This window comes from Phalacrocorax aristotelis, chromosome 18, assembly GCF_949628215.1.
Source record: "Phalacrocorax aristotelis chromosome 18, bGulAri2.1, whole genome shotgun sequence".
Lineage (NCBI taxonomy): Eukaryota > Metazoa > Chordata > Aves > Suliformes > Phalacrocoracidae > Phalacrocorax > Phalacrocorax aristotelis.
Genome location: NC_134293.1, coordinates 8,979,978 through 8,993,454, shown reverse-complemented (window position 1 = coordinate 8,993,454; position 13,477 = coordinate 8,979,978). Strand labels below are relative to the sequence as shown.

The following is a 13,477-nucleotide window of genomic DNA, read 5'->3' as shown; positions in this document are numbered from 1 at the left end:
GAGGTCGTTCCAGCTCCCTGCTGCCTGAGCAGCCCTGCACATCGTGGCAGGGGGCTGGGGCTGTGTGTGCTTTAGCAGGACTGGAGAGGATGAGTCAGGCCAGTGTGTTTTCCCTTCCCTGTGCTGTCGCTAGCTGGAGAATGCGTGGAGGAGGATGAGCTGACAAAGGGTATTTTCTTACACTTGATGTCCATGGCTTATCCCAGAGGCACGGAAAATAAATTGCTTCTTTGTCATTTCTTTCCTTGTCTTTCCGCATCTTTATCATAGGCCTCTAGCTTGTTTGGCCAACTAATTTGAAGCAACTGGTGTTGAGAGGCAGTATTTCAGTGCTGGGCTGATCCAGGTCTCATGGTGCTCCAGTCTGAGGGCTGCCTGGTTTTCTTCATGAGGTTGTGATTTCCTTGCCATGCGCAAAGGTAAACCCACGTGGGACCAGAGCAGTGGCGGGGACTGAGCTCCTGCGCAGCACAGGCTGGAGAGCTTCCCCTTCCAGCACTGTGAGTCCCCCAAACTAGTTTATTCTAGAGGTCTTAGTGTGGTGCTCAAGCTAGAGCTCTCTTGAAAAGGTCAAAGATGCTTGGAAAACATTTCTTCAAAGAATCATCCCCCACAGACATTGCTAATTTCTGTTCCTTGGATTAATTAACCTTTATTTAAAGTTACATTTCCCACTTGTCTAAGGGCAAGGTTTGAGAGAAGGAGAAAACCCAAACTGCAGTTGCGGAGGGGCTGGAATGGGGCTGCCTTTGTCCCACTGGTCCCAGTCCCCTTTTATTCTTCCAGGCGCTTCCCAAATGGTACCCCAGGGACCCAGTGGGTGCTGGACCTCCTGCATCCAGCGTTGGGGTCTTGGGTGGGTGAGCTCAGACAGCAGCACTTTCTGCCCAGCTGTGGCTAGTGCTCCTGCCAGTCATGGAGCTGGGCTTCCAGTTTTGCACTTGGTTTTGGATGTTGCTTAAAAATCTGTTCATTTTTCTTACTTTGGTGAGCTCTGGGCTTCCTGTATGTCTTTCTCTGTCCCTGGACAACTTTCTAATTTGTATTCATTGCTGTCTCTAGTGCCCCTTTTCTGGCTTTTATTTTAATTTTGTCTGTTTTTAGAACTGCTAAAACTTCCTCTTCCAGATGGAATGAGTTTAAACCAGTGTTGTCTTCATTACTGGCTTTTAGTTCCCGATTTTCTTTCCCATGCTTCTCTTTAAAGTGTATCTCTGAATTGCTGAAACTTATAATTCTTTTCAGATTGGTGGATTTGTCATCTTCTAAGGGGCAAAATTCTCCATTTTATATGAATGTAGGTAGACAGTCTGATTATTTTTAGAAATGTCTGGCTTTGGAAACCAGCTCTGGCTCTTCCTTCCCGTCCAGGTGTCCCCCTGGACAGCAAAGGCTCAATTCTTAATTTCTCAGGGTTTCTGTTGCACAGCAGTGGCAGCAGTGGATTTATGGAATTGGGCCTGGACTCTAGACTTAGCAGTGCTTTATGATTTTTTTTAATAAATTTTTGCTTTCTGTGGCATTTATTTCCCTCCTCCCTCTCTTGAGTAATACCTTGGACATGCTAACAAATGGGGCATCTTGTTTTTCAAGGGGGAGCAATTACTGCACACTTGGACGGACACAGCAGTCTAATTTGCTGACAGCTTTTCATTAAAGGATCTCATTAAGGTTCTTGTTCTGGTCGTATTTATCAGCAGTTGCAAATACGTTGGTGTGATGAAATCAAAAGGATTGTAGAATGTTATCTTTAAGAAACACTTGGCCCAAAGATAGGTGTTTTTCTCCGATAAAAGAGTAGTACAATTATCCCACTTCGTGCAGGAGAACCAAATAACAACATCACAACCCTGCCAGTCTGCAGCGACACGTGGCAGCAGTCACCTGGGATGTGAATGATGGCCTTTCTGCAAGGGGGGGGGGGGGAAAAGGTGGGAAGCACCCTATAATCTGGTTTGATTTTTGCTGTGTTCAGCTCAAGTGCTGAAAGCACCACAGAAGCGAAGGTGATGGTGCTTCTCACCAGCAATTACCCGAGTGGAGAGCAATGGCGGTGTGGATTGGGTAGGAATGCGGTGATAGCAAGCAGAAACTCTGAGGCTGCTGCAGAGCTGGAGCCCAGACCTGCCATCGCCCTTCCCTCAGACCCTCTCTGCGTGTCACCATCTCAGTATTTACCCCTTCTGAAAAACCATCACCCAAAAGCAGGTGTCTGGCATTGTTCACAAGCTCTGTTTAACAGCAGAGAAAAACCAGAGTGATGCTTTAGGTGATCGGTCTGGTGTGGGATAAAAGTGGTAGTTTCTAGGCAGAGGTAAGAGGGATGGTGGGAAGGTGGTGGTCAAAGGAACTGCTGCCTCTGACACAGGGAGCAGACAGCTGCACTAAATATTAGTGCTCTGTGAGGGAGCTTGCCCAGCTGGACGGATGATGTCCCACATGAAGGGCTCTGCTCTTTCAGGTGGGAGGGAAAAATTCCACTGTCACCCCCTGGACAGTGTGTTTGTGAGGAGAAGCAGCAAACTCTGTGCTTTGGAGATGCCGCTTTGGCTGGAAACGAGATACCAAGTGCAAACTTGAGAGTATATGGCCACATGTAAAAGCCTGTCTTTACTTGTGCCGAGTAATCACTACCTGGGAGAGGAGGCCTGTCAACAGGACCTGGGCATTGCCAGCTTGCTCTTTGAAGAGCAGGAGATACTGAGGTGGTTGGGGGCTTTCTCAGAGGGGTGGTCACTTTTCCTGCCTGCCCCAGCCGCTCCCGCGAGCGTTTCCCCATCGCTGCAGCACTGCAGCTTTGCACAGGGCAAGGCAAGGGGTGCGAAGCTCAGCTCGGGGAAACCCAGGGCGGGAGGCATCACCAGAAAACTGTTCCTGCTTAACTTGTGAAAATCACTGTGATGCAAAGCACAGCCTCTCGCTGGGAAGTGAATCTGCTGACACGGGGTTTTCAGGGGAATTTGTCCTGCAGTTGTCCGTACCCTGGGTTCCTGTGTGCTGCCCCCTCCTTTGGCGAGGGGAGTCCTTTCTACAAAATTCAGTGGGCTTTTTTTTCCATATGTTTTGGTGGTTTTATGCTTTGCCTCTTGGCTTTTGCTAGGTCATGCTCTCTCCTCTCTTGTTGCTCCTAGTTCTGATGGATTGTTTTTTGCCTTTGGAAAGACATGTGCTTTGCTAGCAGCAGAATTAATACACGTCTATGGCCCCATTACTCTTCTTCCCTGTCAGGGTGGTGGAAAAAAAATCTTTCTTCACTAGAAACAAGATCAAGATTTAAATCATTCCTCGTATTCCTGACAAGCCACTGCTTGCAAGCTTAAAAAGTCATCAGTTCCCATTCCTTCATTCTCCTTCAGTGTGACGATTGCTTGCATTAGGAGTGTTTTCTGGTTGGTGATGGGGAAAAATCAAAATTATCATCTACTGCATCTGTGCTTTAACGCATCCTGAGAGGCAGAGGAGTGTTGCTTTCAGTGAGGGTGCTGCACAGGGACGGGGCCATAGCACCCCATGTTCTTACAAACGGACTGAAGGCATCTGGCACTATTTTCTGTCCTGGAGCTGCTTCTGTAGATTGCACAGCTATTTTGAGGTTTATGGAAAGGCTAATCTACCTGCCTGCATGTTTTATATCAGCTTTGCTCCCAAAGAATTGCCCAGTGCAGAGGTTGGAAGTGAATTTCCAGCCTGCTTTAGTGCTTGGCAAGCTCAGGGAGAAATACTGTTTTAAAATGCTGTCTGGGGAAGCGTGGCCTGTCTAAGGCTCAGCTCACACCACGCGCTGTGGTTGGAAACTCCCCCCTTCCCTCACCCCCCAGAGTTTGGGGCTGTCCCCTCCCCTGCAATGCAGTTAAGTGCTGTCTGTTAAGTCGGGACCAAGGGAGAAGCCACTGCAGCCCACGCCTCCGGCTGCCAGCGCTGCAGAGATCCCCCCAGAGCACTCCGACACTCTGCCAGGAGCTTCCCATTGCAGCGAGGTGCGTGCTGTCCTGCAGACCCTGTCGCAGTGGCCGAGCGGGGCAGGTCCCCTGGGTGCTCGCAGGCAGCCGCAGGGAGAGCTCGGTGCGGGCAGGGCACGGCGCTCGCCTGCGCTCGCGGTCTCTGTGGCTCTCGCCCGGGCTTCTGTGGCAGCTGGGATTTTCCTCTTGTAATTAACGAGGAAGGAGGAGTCGGCTCCAAGTGAAATGCAGCCATGGAGATTTTGCTGCTGCTGTGGAAGAAAGTGTTCTCCGTTAGGTTCTAGAGTACTGAAGGAAATGGTGGACTTGGCATCAGGTGACCGTGTGGCTCCTCCGGCCTGCCTTGGCTTCCAGCAGTTGACACCTGGGGCCACCGTCACTCCCTGTGTGGCTCCCGATCTGTCGAGTAACTCAGCACCCTGTCATTACACCCTCTCATAGTTTGCCAGGGGTCTGCGTTCACCACCCTTCCTCCCCCTGCGGTTTCGGAGCTGGACAGCTTGCAAACGGAGATCCGGCCTGCTTAGGGGTGATTTATTTTGGAAAATACTGTACTGGCTGAAGGGAATTGATATTGTTTGTGTTGCGTTGCAGAGGAGCTTGGCTCCGTGCGCTCTCCTCAAAGAGCAGCCCACGGTCCGGGTGAGGGTTCCTCTGGGTGCAGCCCCAGCCTTCACACCTGGCCTGGAGAGGGTCCCTGTCTTTGCCAGGCTGATGCTGGGATGGGTGTAGGCTGATGCTGCGACCCTGGGACTGGCCTGGGTGCTGGGAGCTGCCAGGCCATGAGAGTCCCGTGGAGCTGGGGACGGGTTTTTTTCTGCATGGTGTTGAACACAGTCTGATGCAGATAGTCCGTCTAAAGAGGCATGGGGCTGCTGTCAGGTTCACTGGGCTGAACCTGGAGCGGTGCTGGGGAGTTGGGGTGGAGGAGCCTTCGGCATTATACCAGCACAACCAGAGTCAGAACTCAGCCCATAATTGTTTTGTCCTGGGCTGTCAAAAAAAAATGCAGTGCTTATAGCATAAGGTAGACTGGTTTAAATAGATTGTCTTTCATTATTCAGCACTCTGCCTCTACTTGATACTGATTCAAACACAGTCATTTCCTTTTACCAATACTCTAATTATGTTCTCCTTTTGATCTGCAGGACTGCGTGCAATTAAACCAGTACAAGCTGCAGAGCGAAATAGGCAAGGTACGTCACTGGAGCTCATGTTTGTCACAAGCAACCTACATGCACATGCGTGGGTACGGGTGGAAAGGCTGCGCCAGCCCAAGGGATCTTGCTGGCTGAGAATCCTTGCAACTTGTGTTTGTTTCGGGGTCTTTTGTTTGGTTTTTGCCTTATTAGTCTGAGCAAGTTTTGTTCAAGGTCAAAGTGGAGCTACTTCTTCTGAAATCTAAATTTATTTTCTGAAATCTAAATTAACCTCTGAAGGTGGTTAAGCTGGCTCCCTTCCAAGGTGTTTGCTTGCCAAACGGAACGCTAAGGGCCTTTGATGCATTAATACAACCTAACAAGGAAAGAAAACCAAAAAAAGATCAGGGCAGGTGTTCGGTCCCCGTCAGGACTAGTGTAAGCTTTTATGTCCATGAATGAAATGCTAGTTTAATTCTAGCCCATGTTTAAAACTGCAGAATGATTCAGAAGAGATTCCTCCGGAGTTATTTAGAAGTCTGGCTGGTGAGCAGTTCAGACACCTGCACATTTGGATGTCTGCCACCATTGCAGATGGGTCCACAAGCGACGGTGCTGGCTGGAAGCTGTACCTACCTTTGCGGTCAGGACATTGCAGTCAGAAGCGACTGCACACTGAGCTTGAGACCTTCGCCGAAAGTTTCATTAGCCCAAACTCCCCTCTAAAGCAAGAGGGCCTGGGCCGTGGGAGGAGGCACCCTTCCCATGTGCGCAGTGGGCTTGAGCGGTCAGCTGCCAGCAGTGGGGGTGCAAGGCTGAGATACCGCTGCTGGTGATACAGCCGGTCGTCATCTGGAACCCATACGTAGCTTCAGTCCCACTTACGGCTTTTGTCGTTGGCTCAAGTATGATTTAAGGAGAGTATGAAGCCTTATCTCTGGTGTCTGTCCCATCTGGTGGATTTGCACCTGCGGGTCACAGTGAGCAGATCAACAGCCTGAGGTGGTGGGGGTGTCTGCTGGACCTGCTGTCCTCCTGGATCAGCCAGATGGCTTGTCAGTCTCCTCTGAGACCTGGACCTTTGTTTCTCAGTGAAGTCAAGAGAAATGTTTTGAAGGCTGTAGTGTTCATTCCACTCATTTATTCAACAGGCATGTCTTGCTTGCATAAAATGTATAGTCTTGATACAGAACTGCAAAAAAACAGTGGTTCAGATAGAGTTTGGCTTTAGGCTGTCACTGGAGCTGTGGATACAGCGGTGATCCAAGCCTGCATCTGCCCGGGCAAGAGGTAGCTGGAAGAAAGTAGGCAACTGGTCTGCACTGAAGTCCATTTGCTGCTGAGAGATGGAGAGGTTTCCTTCTGAAAGTGGTCTTGCACAGAAGTATGGGAAAGATGCCCATGCAGAATTTCTAAACCTGCACAAAACATGTGCTTGAAAATTATTCTCTCTTCTCTCCATCCACATTTGAGTTAAGACAGACACAGTGGCTTTGGCTCAGGGCAGGAGGCGATGGGCTAACGTTCAGCTCCTCCAGACATACTTAATCCTCAGATGCCCTGTGGCTCCAACAGAGCTGCCAAAACATACAACCTTGCTGCGGGTTCATATCACCCGCAGACCTTGCTCGAGGCTAGGTATGGCCTGGGGCCTTGAAGGTTTTCTCTTCCCCACTGTGCAAGGCCATGGTCTACCATACCTGAGCAGCGAGAAGACAAAGTGAAGATGCTGAACTGACTGTGCAATTTGTGTTTATTTTTAGGGTTCCTACGGTGTTGTGAAACTGGCCTACAATGAGAACGATGACAAGTATTATGTAAGTGTCTCTCTGCTCCTCACTGCCATCGCTGCTCCTTGTTCTCTTTTGCACCCTTGAGAGCTAGGTCCCCCCTGCCTTGCTGCTTTTAGCACATGAATTTCTGATTCAGGTGGCATGCAAGGAATCGAACCTCCCCGCTGGGCACGGAGCAACGTGCTGCTGCCGGCACGCCTGCTTGCGTGTGGTACCGATCGGGAGGGAAATTGGGTGGGCTGCCTTATATAACAGGCGGGGATCTTGGAGGCAGGCTGCAGAAGTGTATCGCTGATTTGTCTTGACATTTTCTAGCTATGAAGCAGGTCACCTGAAATTAGAGGCGTGTGGGTGGTGGTATTCAGCACCTGCTGTGCATTGGAAAAATGGCCTGGAATGAGCAGGCGTGTTTTGTAAAGAAATGGGGGTGTTGATCAGAAAGATGCTGAACAGCGTGGCTCAGCTGGGCAGTGCCTGGCTCCCCTGCATCTTACCCCATTGTGCGATGCCTCCCCGTGCACTGAACAGGACCTTGCTGTCAGGTTGCGAGGTGTAGGATGCAGGGCAGAAGACAGGTCTAGGCTTTTAAATCTGTTGCTGAGCTGAAGCCAGCGTTGGAGGGTTTCAAATTCAAAAAGGCTGCTTATACTGAAGGCTCCTTGTCTGTGCCTCCCCTTTCCGAGGCAAGTGAATCCTAACCATCCCAGCTCGGATTCCTGCAAAATCTGCCTGTGGAGATATGCTCATGTCCCTGGAGTTGCCCTGTGGCAAGTTTTGCTCAGGCTGCGAGCGGGAGCTGGGCAGCTGGCAAAAGGAAAACCGCCTTGCTGTGTGTGGCTGTGGCTGAGCCTGAAGGCTTGTGGAAGCAGCTTTGAGCAGAGTTTCTGGTGGATCCCAGGGTGGGTATGTGCTGAGCAGAGCTGGGTGGTTGCAAGGATGTTGAGCCCCTGCTGGTCTGGTCCTGCACCTCAGCTGCTGCTCCGTACTGTGTTTGGCGAGAGGCGTTCTGCTTTCACTGTCGTGATGGAGTTGCCTCACGTGGGTGAAAACAGGCCCATCAGAGCACCCAGACAGACGGGTGTGCTGCTCCCTGGCCCAGTGCAAAGAGCTGTTGGCCTTGGCACAGAGGGGAATAAGAATATGCCGTGGAGGTGGAAAGCATGCTCATTCCCTGCTACTCCCCTACTAGCTCTTCTTCCCTGACTCCTGAATTTACAGGTGACATACCAGGTTGGAATGACCGGGTGCAAGCTGCGTGCCTGTTAGGAATTGTTAGCCCTTCCACGCTTCCAGCAGGCATGAAAGTGCAGGAGAAATATCTTGAAATGAAGGATGGAAGAGATGAGACAAAAATCTGGACAAGTTGCCCTAGAAGTGGCCAAGCAAAGGAACCACAACTCTTTCCATCCCCTGTGCTTTCCAAGCTGACTCACCCTCCGCACCGGAGCAGCTGCCGATTCCAACGGCTCCTTTTCTCCACTGCCCTCCGAGTCCTCCCTCCTTTGCCCTGCTGCAGGACGGTTTTGATGTGCCTTGCCTGATCCATCTGTCCTGCCAACGTAGGCAGTGCCAGGACCAGCAGTGCAGAGTGGGGAGCACATTGTATCATATTTATTTCCAGCTGAAAATATTTTCCTTTGAAAAATGTAATCTTTATGTGTTGGCGCTGCCCTTTTGTGCTGGGAACACTGGCACTGTGCTGCAGGCTGCCCAGGGTGAGCAGGGCAGCTGTCTTGGCTCAGGAGAGGTGGGTTTAGGTTAGCATTGCCTACTGCATTCTTGCCCATGTTTTGGAAGTAGATTAATGCTGTGGACATCAAACCAAAGCCAAGAGTGAAAGCCTGTGTCCAGGTTAGTCTGGTGTGTGTTAGTTAATCCCCACTTAATCTCCATTTCTTTTTCTAATCTAAGCGAACACTTTAAAGCTTCTGCAGCCTGAGGGTGGCCCCCATGCCTGGGTGCTTCGGTTTCATCCTCACTAGCTGAAGAGGGATGGGCTGTCACCTTTACTGCTAGTGTTGCAGGGACGCACTCTTTTTGGTTCGCCCCCATCCTCCTGTTGTGGGGTTTGAGGCAGGGTCTGAATCGGATCTTTTCTGTGTGCTTCTTTTCCCCCAGATTTAGCTCTGGAGGGTTGTTTTTGTCTCAGTGGTGAAAAGCAATAACACATAATTGGAGGAAGTCAGCCCTTGGTTGGCTTTTAGTGAGCAGTCCCTAATAACTGATTCACACGTGCGGTGTTTTAACGTGAGGCCAGCGTGTTGCTGCCTTATTTTCTTTAAGCCAATGTCCTGCAATAAAAAGAAGCAAAACTTTAAAGAAAGCAGAAAATTTTTATTTTTGGAGTATAATTCAGAGTGACTCCTGATTCTTGCTGAGGCATGGGGCCCTTTGCTAGCTCTCTTCAGAAAGGCAGTTTATAGGCACCAGGAACTGAACCTAGCTCCTCTCAAAGCAAAAGGAAATATTTCTGTTGCTTTAATGGGTTTTGGATGTGGCCTAGAATTAGGAAAAACTCTGAAGAAAAAAAGCTGATCACCACATTTGGGAAAAATGTAGATGGGTTTTATTTACTCTGTGGGTTTTTTTACCTTCCATTAAAGATGAGAGAGTGCTTCAAAGAGCTTTATCCTTCATTGCTGTGAACAACCGCAGTGCCGTGGAGGGCTGTGAAAGTGTGCTGACATACATCAGTGGATGCAGGGAATGTATTAGACCAAGGAAACTGAATTTTCAGCACCAAGTACATGACCCAGTGCCCCCTCCAAGGAGGAGACCCCTTCGGGATGCAAAGCTGGCTCCCAGAGCAGAGCTCCCTGCCCTGCACTTGGTCCCTGCTGCTGCTGGGGCTCATGAAGCTGTTACAGGAGTATTTGCAGGGCTCTGCCAAGGAACCCTTTTCAGCTGGAAAGGTTTCAGTGTCTCAGTTTGCAGGAGATGCTTTGACAGTAACTGGGGGGGCGGGGGGGAAGAAGAGCCAAGCTCTGTGAAAAAGCAGCAAATAAAAAGCAAAGGCAAATGTGTCCAGGTGGAGATCTAGTCTGGAGTCATGGTGCTGATGGAATTTGATTCTGTGATGCCTCAGGTCATGTCTTCTTCCTACTTTCAATCTCTAAATCAGCCTGCAAAGAGTAGTTAAGATGGACATTTGTTATACTACTTCTGGACAAAAACAATAACATTGTAGGTTGTCAGTGGGTTTCTTTCTTTTCTTTTTTTAATCTGGTTTCCTAAGAAACAAGATTTGTGTGACTGCGCTCTCTGCCTCTGTTTGTACCTCAAAACCTTTGCATGGAGGGCTGTTTTCTACCAACTCTCAGTGACGGGGAGAAATTCATTCCAAGTTTATGAAAAGAGGTGGCTTAACAAAGTGCTGCTGCTGAGGAAGTGGCGGCCAGCAGCAAGCCTTGAACTTTCTAGCCCCTGGAGAGCCCACTTTGGTTGCCATCCAGGCAGGAAGGGAAGGCATGGCTCCCATGTTTCTCATACTCTTGCTCACATAACAGCTACTGAACCACTGCCAGCTGTGCTCAGGTGTGGTGAGGACCAGGGAAGGGATCTCTGGTTTACTTTAACCCCCTGTGCTGCTCAGCAGCAGGGTTGTGAGGAGCTGGGTCACCTAGAGTAAAAGAGCGAGCCTCCGGGAATCGGCTGGAGGCAGGCGAGCGCGGCTGCTCCGGGAAGACATCCTGGCTGTGGTGTCACAGCGTGGCTGGGACACGGCCTGCCGATGTAATTCTGCTGCCAGGGTGAAAAATGGTGTCTGGGACGAAAGGTGACAAATGCAGGAGCAGGATTTTAGGGGCACGGCAGCTAAACCTGTCTGGATTAGGATTTTCTTTTGGTGCGTAGCAGTCTTTACCAGCAGAGCTTTCCTCTTAGGCGCTTTATCTGAGGGATGTCGTTGTCAGACAAGACAGGTGAGGAAGGGCAGGAAATGCTCTCTGGTCTGCTCAGCATTCCCGCAGGGTCTTGTCACGCACTAGCAGAGTGGCTAGTAGCAACCTCTGAGCAACATCCCACTCTCCTGAGAGCTGCAAGTAGGGACTGTGCACAGGTCTTCTGCCCTAGCAATACTAGCCTCCCTGTCAGCAAATAAAATGACAGCCCGAGTGCTGTGAGTGTGTCACAAAGGACGGGTGATAAATCCCCCTGGCTTGATCCATTTTATCACCCTTTCCTCCTGCAACTAATAGCCATTTTGCTGCTGTTGTTACCAGCAGCAGGATGCGGGCTCAAGGTCTTGCTGTTGTGAAAGCTGCTGTCCCCCAGGCATTCCTCCTCCCCATAAACGTGGGATTTCCCTCGGTGGCTTCCCTGTGGTTTCCAGCTGCAAGGTTGCTAGGAGGAGAGCAGTAAACTTAGATAGTAAACATACATCAAAGAAAAGCACATGGTTCCTGCAGCCTTTCAAAGAAAAATGTCAAGACCCATGTCCACATGTTCAATAGTTGGAAGGAAGGTGGCTGCAAGGGCATGTGTGTGGAGGAAATCTCCTCTAGGCTCCCTCTTTTCCTGAGGAAGCTGAAGCAATGCTTGCCAGGGCAAAGGGAAAATCCCTTGGCTTGGCTCTGAGCTGGTTCTTTATCAGAAAGGCATTATCTGGGTAATTAGCTCTGCCTGTGAGTACAAATGTCTTTGGCTCTTTCATGCATGAGAGCCCAGAAGGAGAGGTTTGCTGAAGCATCCCTGTGTTGTTCCTACTATGCACAGTTACAATTCAGCGAGGAGGCCTTCTCCTGCCAGCTTGTGCTGTAATTAAAGTGAGGCTTCACTGCTACATGCTCTCATATCTGCTCTTGTGATAATTAAGTGGCTCTGGCCCATTGCATGATGAAGTTTGCTCTTCATCTCCTGTTTGCGTTTGAAAATGCAGTGGGGACCGATCCTCTCTTCTGATCTAGCCCTGCTTATGTAGTAGGAGATACCAGTGCTTTGAAGTTGGTATAAGCATGTCCTGGTGCTTCTTCTAAAGCCATAGAGGTGGTTTACAGTCGGCTCACCTATGATTTTTCCCATAAATTTTCATTATGGAGAGATAAGTGGGGAGCGTAAGAAGTCTGTCCTCCAGGCTTGGTCCTGGCCATCCTTGGAGGTGGTTGTGCACATCTTGGACCCTCTTTCAGCAGACTATGAATCATTTGACTGACTGTATTGGACACAACACTGTGCTAAGTAAAATATAAGCACTTCTGAGCCTGTCTCTCAACACTGTTGTTTCCAACAGTTGGCTCAGGAGCTGTCAGGCAGGATTGAGAGCTACACAGTGTGTCTTCTCTATTACACGGGTGCAAATCCAGAGGACTTCACTGGACCATTACCAAAAATAACAATCCTTTCAGCGAGCTGTGAACCTGGCTGTAGCAGGAGCACTGATGGGAGGTGGGGATCCTGGGGCGTGGGGTGTCATCGCTGCCAGGAAAAACAGCTTGGGAAGTTGCTTGCTGAAATGGTTTTGGTGACTGGTTCCTCAGGTATGTGTTAAAAACAGGTAGCATGCAGAGAGCCTGTCTCCGTGGTATTAATGCAAAATTCCTTGGCATTTGACTGTGTGCTGCGGGAGCCCTTGCTTAATTATGTTTTGCAGGGGTCACTCCAGTGTGAATTACAGATTTGGATGCTTAATTAATAGGGGTAATTAGCTCTTCTAGGGGAAGGAGTGAGTAACCATCCCAGATCCTGGGAGCATAGACTGTTTTCCTAAGCAAACTGTACCATGAGCTGGTTTCTTAAGAAATATTTATATGCTGGGCCACTCGGGGTTGTTTGAGTGGCCCTCAAAAAGGTTATTAATGCACAGAGCAGATGGAGGTGCAGAGACTGTTTATTAAATTCAGATTGCCTTTTGCCACTACGCTAATGCCAACTGGCTGGCAGAAAAAACTGCCCTGAGCCCCTCCCACGCCTCAGCTGCCTGGGTTTGCAATAGTGCCTGTGTACGATCGTGTATAAGAATCGAGTGAAGCCACTGGCAAAAACCCGCTTCCCTCCCTGTGCCTTCGCTGTGCCCCTGCACAGAGCCGGCTTCGTCGTTTCTGATGGTGCAGTGACAAATGCCCACAAAATGTTTTGTCTGTGGTCTCGGGCATGGCGCTGGATCACACTGCAGGTTCTCCTTATTGCTCTGGCAGCATGGAAGAGGTTTATGGGGCAAAAATTGTCTCTGGGAATACAAAAGGTCCCCCCAGGCAGTGCAGAACTAGTGGAAGGGCTGTGTCCCTACCCTATTCCAGGTCTGTGATGGAGGTTGGAGCGGTGTTAGTGGTATGGCTGTTACACTCCAGCTCTTTGCCTTCCTAGACACTCTGGCAAAGCAAAACATCAAGTGGAGCAGCCTTGAAGTGGCTTTGACTTGCGGCATGGCCATAGCATCATCCAAAACAGTGTGTACTTAAAGGTCAGCTAGAGGAACCTACCTCTTTCTTCAAGCTCCTGCCACAAGTGCAGGAATTTGGCTCCTTTTTCTTTGTCCAATTTAAAATAAATGAAAACAATTTTTTCATGAGAAAGAGTTGAAGATGGGATTTATCAATCATCGTCATCATGATTGATTCATCGTTCATGAAACAAATGGTTAGCAGCGCCT

The 13,477-nt window shown here is 49.6% G+C and overlaps 1 protein-coding gene across 2 annotated transcripts in view; it reads left to right on the top strand.

The window, feature by feature from the left end:
* Positions 1-13,477, top strand: part of CAMKK1 (calcium/calmodulin dependent protein kinase kinase 1) — a 104,306-nt gene that overhangs the window by 47,494 nt on the left and 43,335 nt on the right. For both annotated transcript variants that reach the window (XM_075112956.1, XM_075112957.1), the window contains exons 3-4: positions 5,108-5,155; positions 6,862-6,915. In XM_075112956.1, the coding sequence (XP_074969057.1) occupies positions 5,108-5,155; positions 6,862-6,915 (102 nt within the window). The remainder of the gene's footprint in view (positions 1-5,107; positions 5,156-6,861; positions 6,916-13,477) is intronic.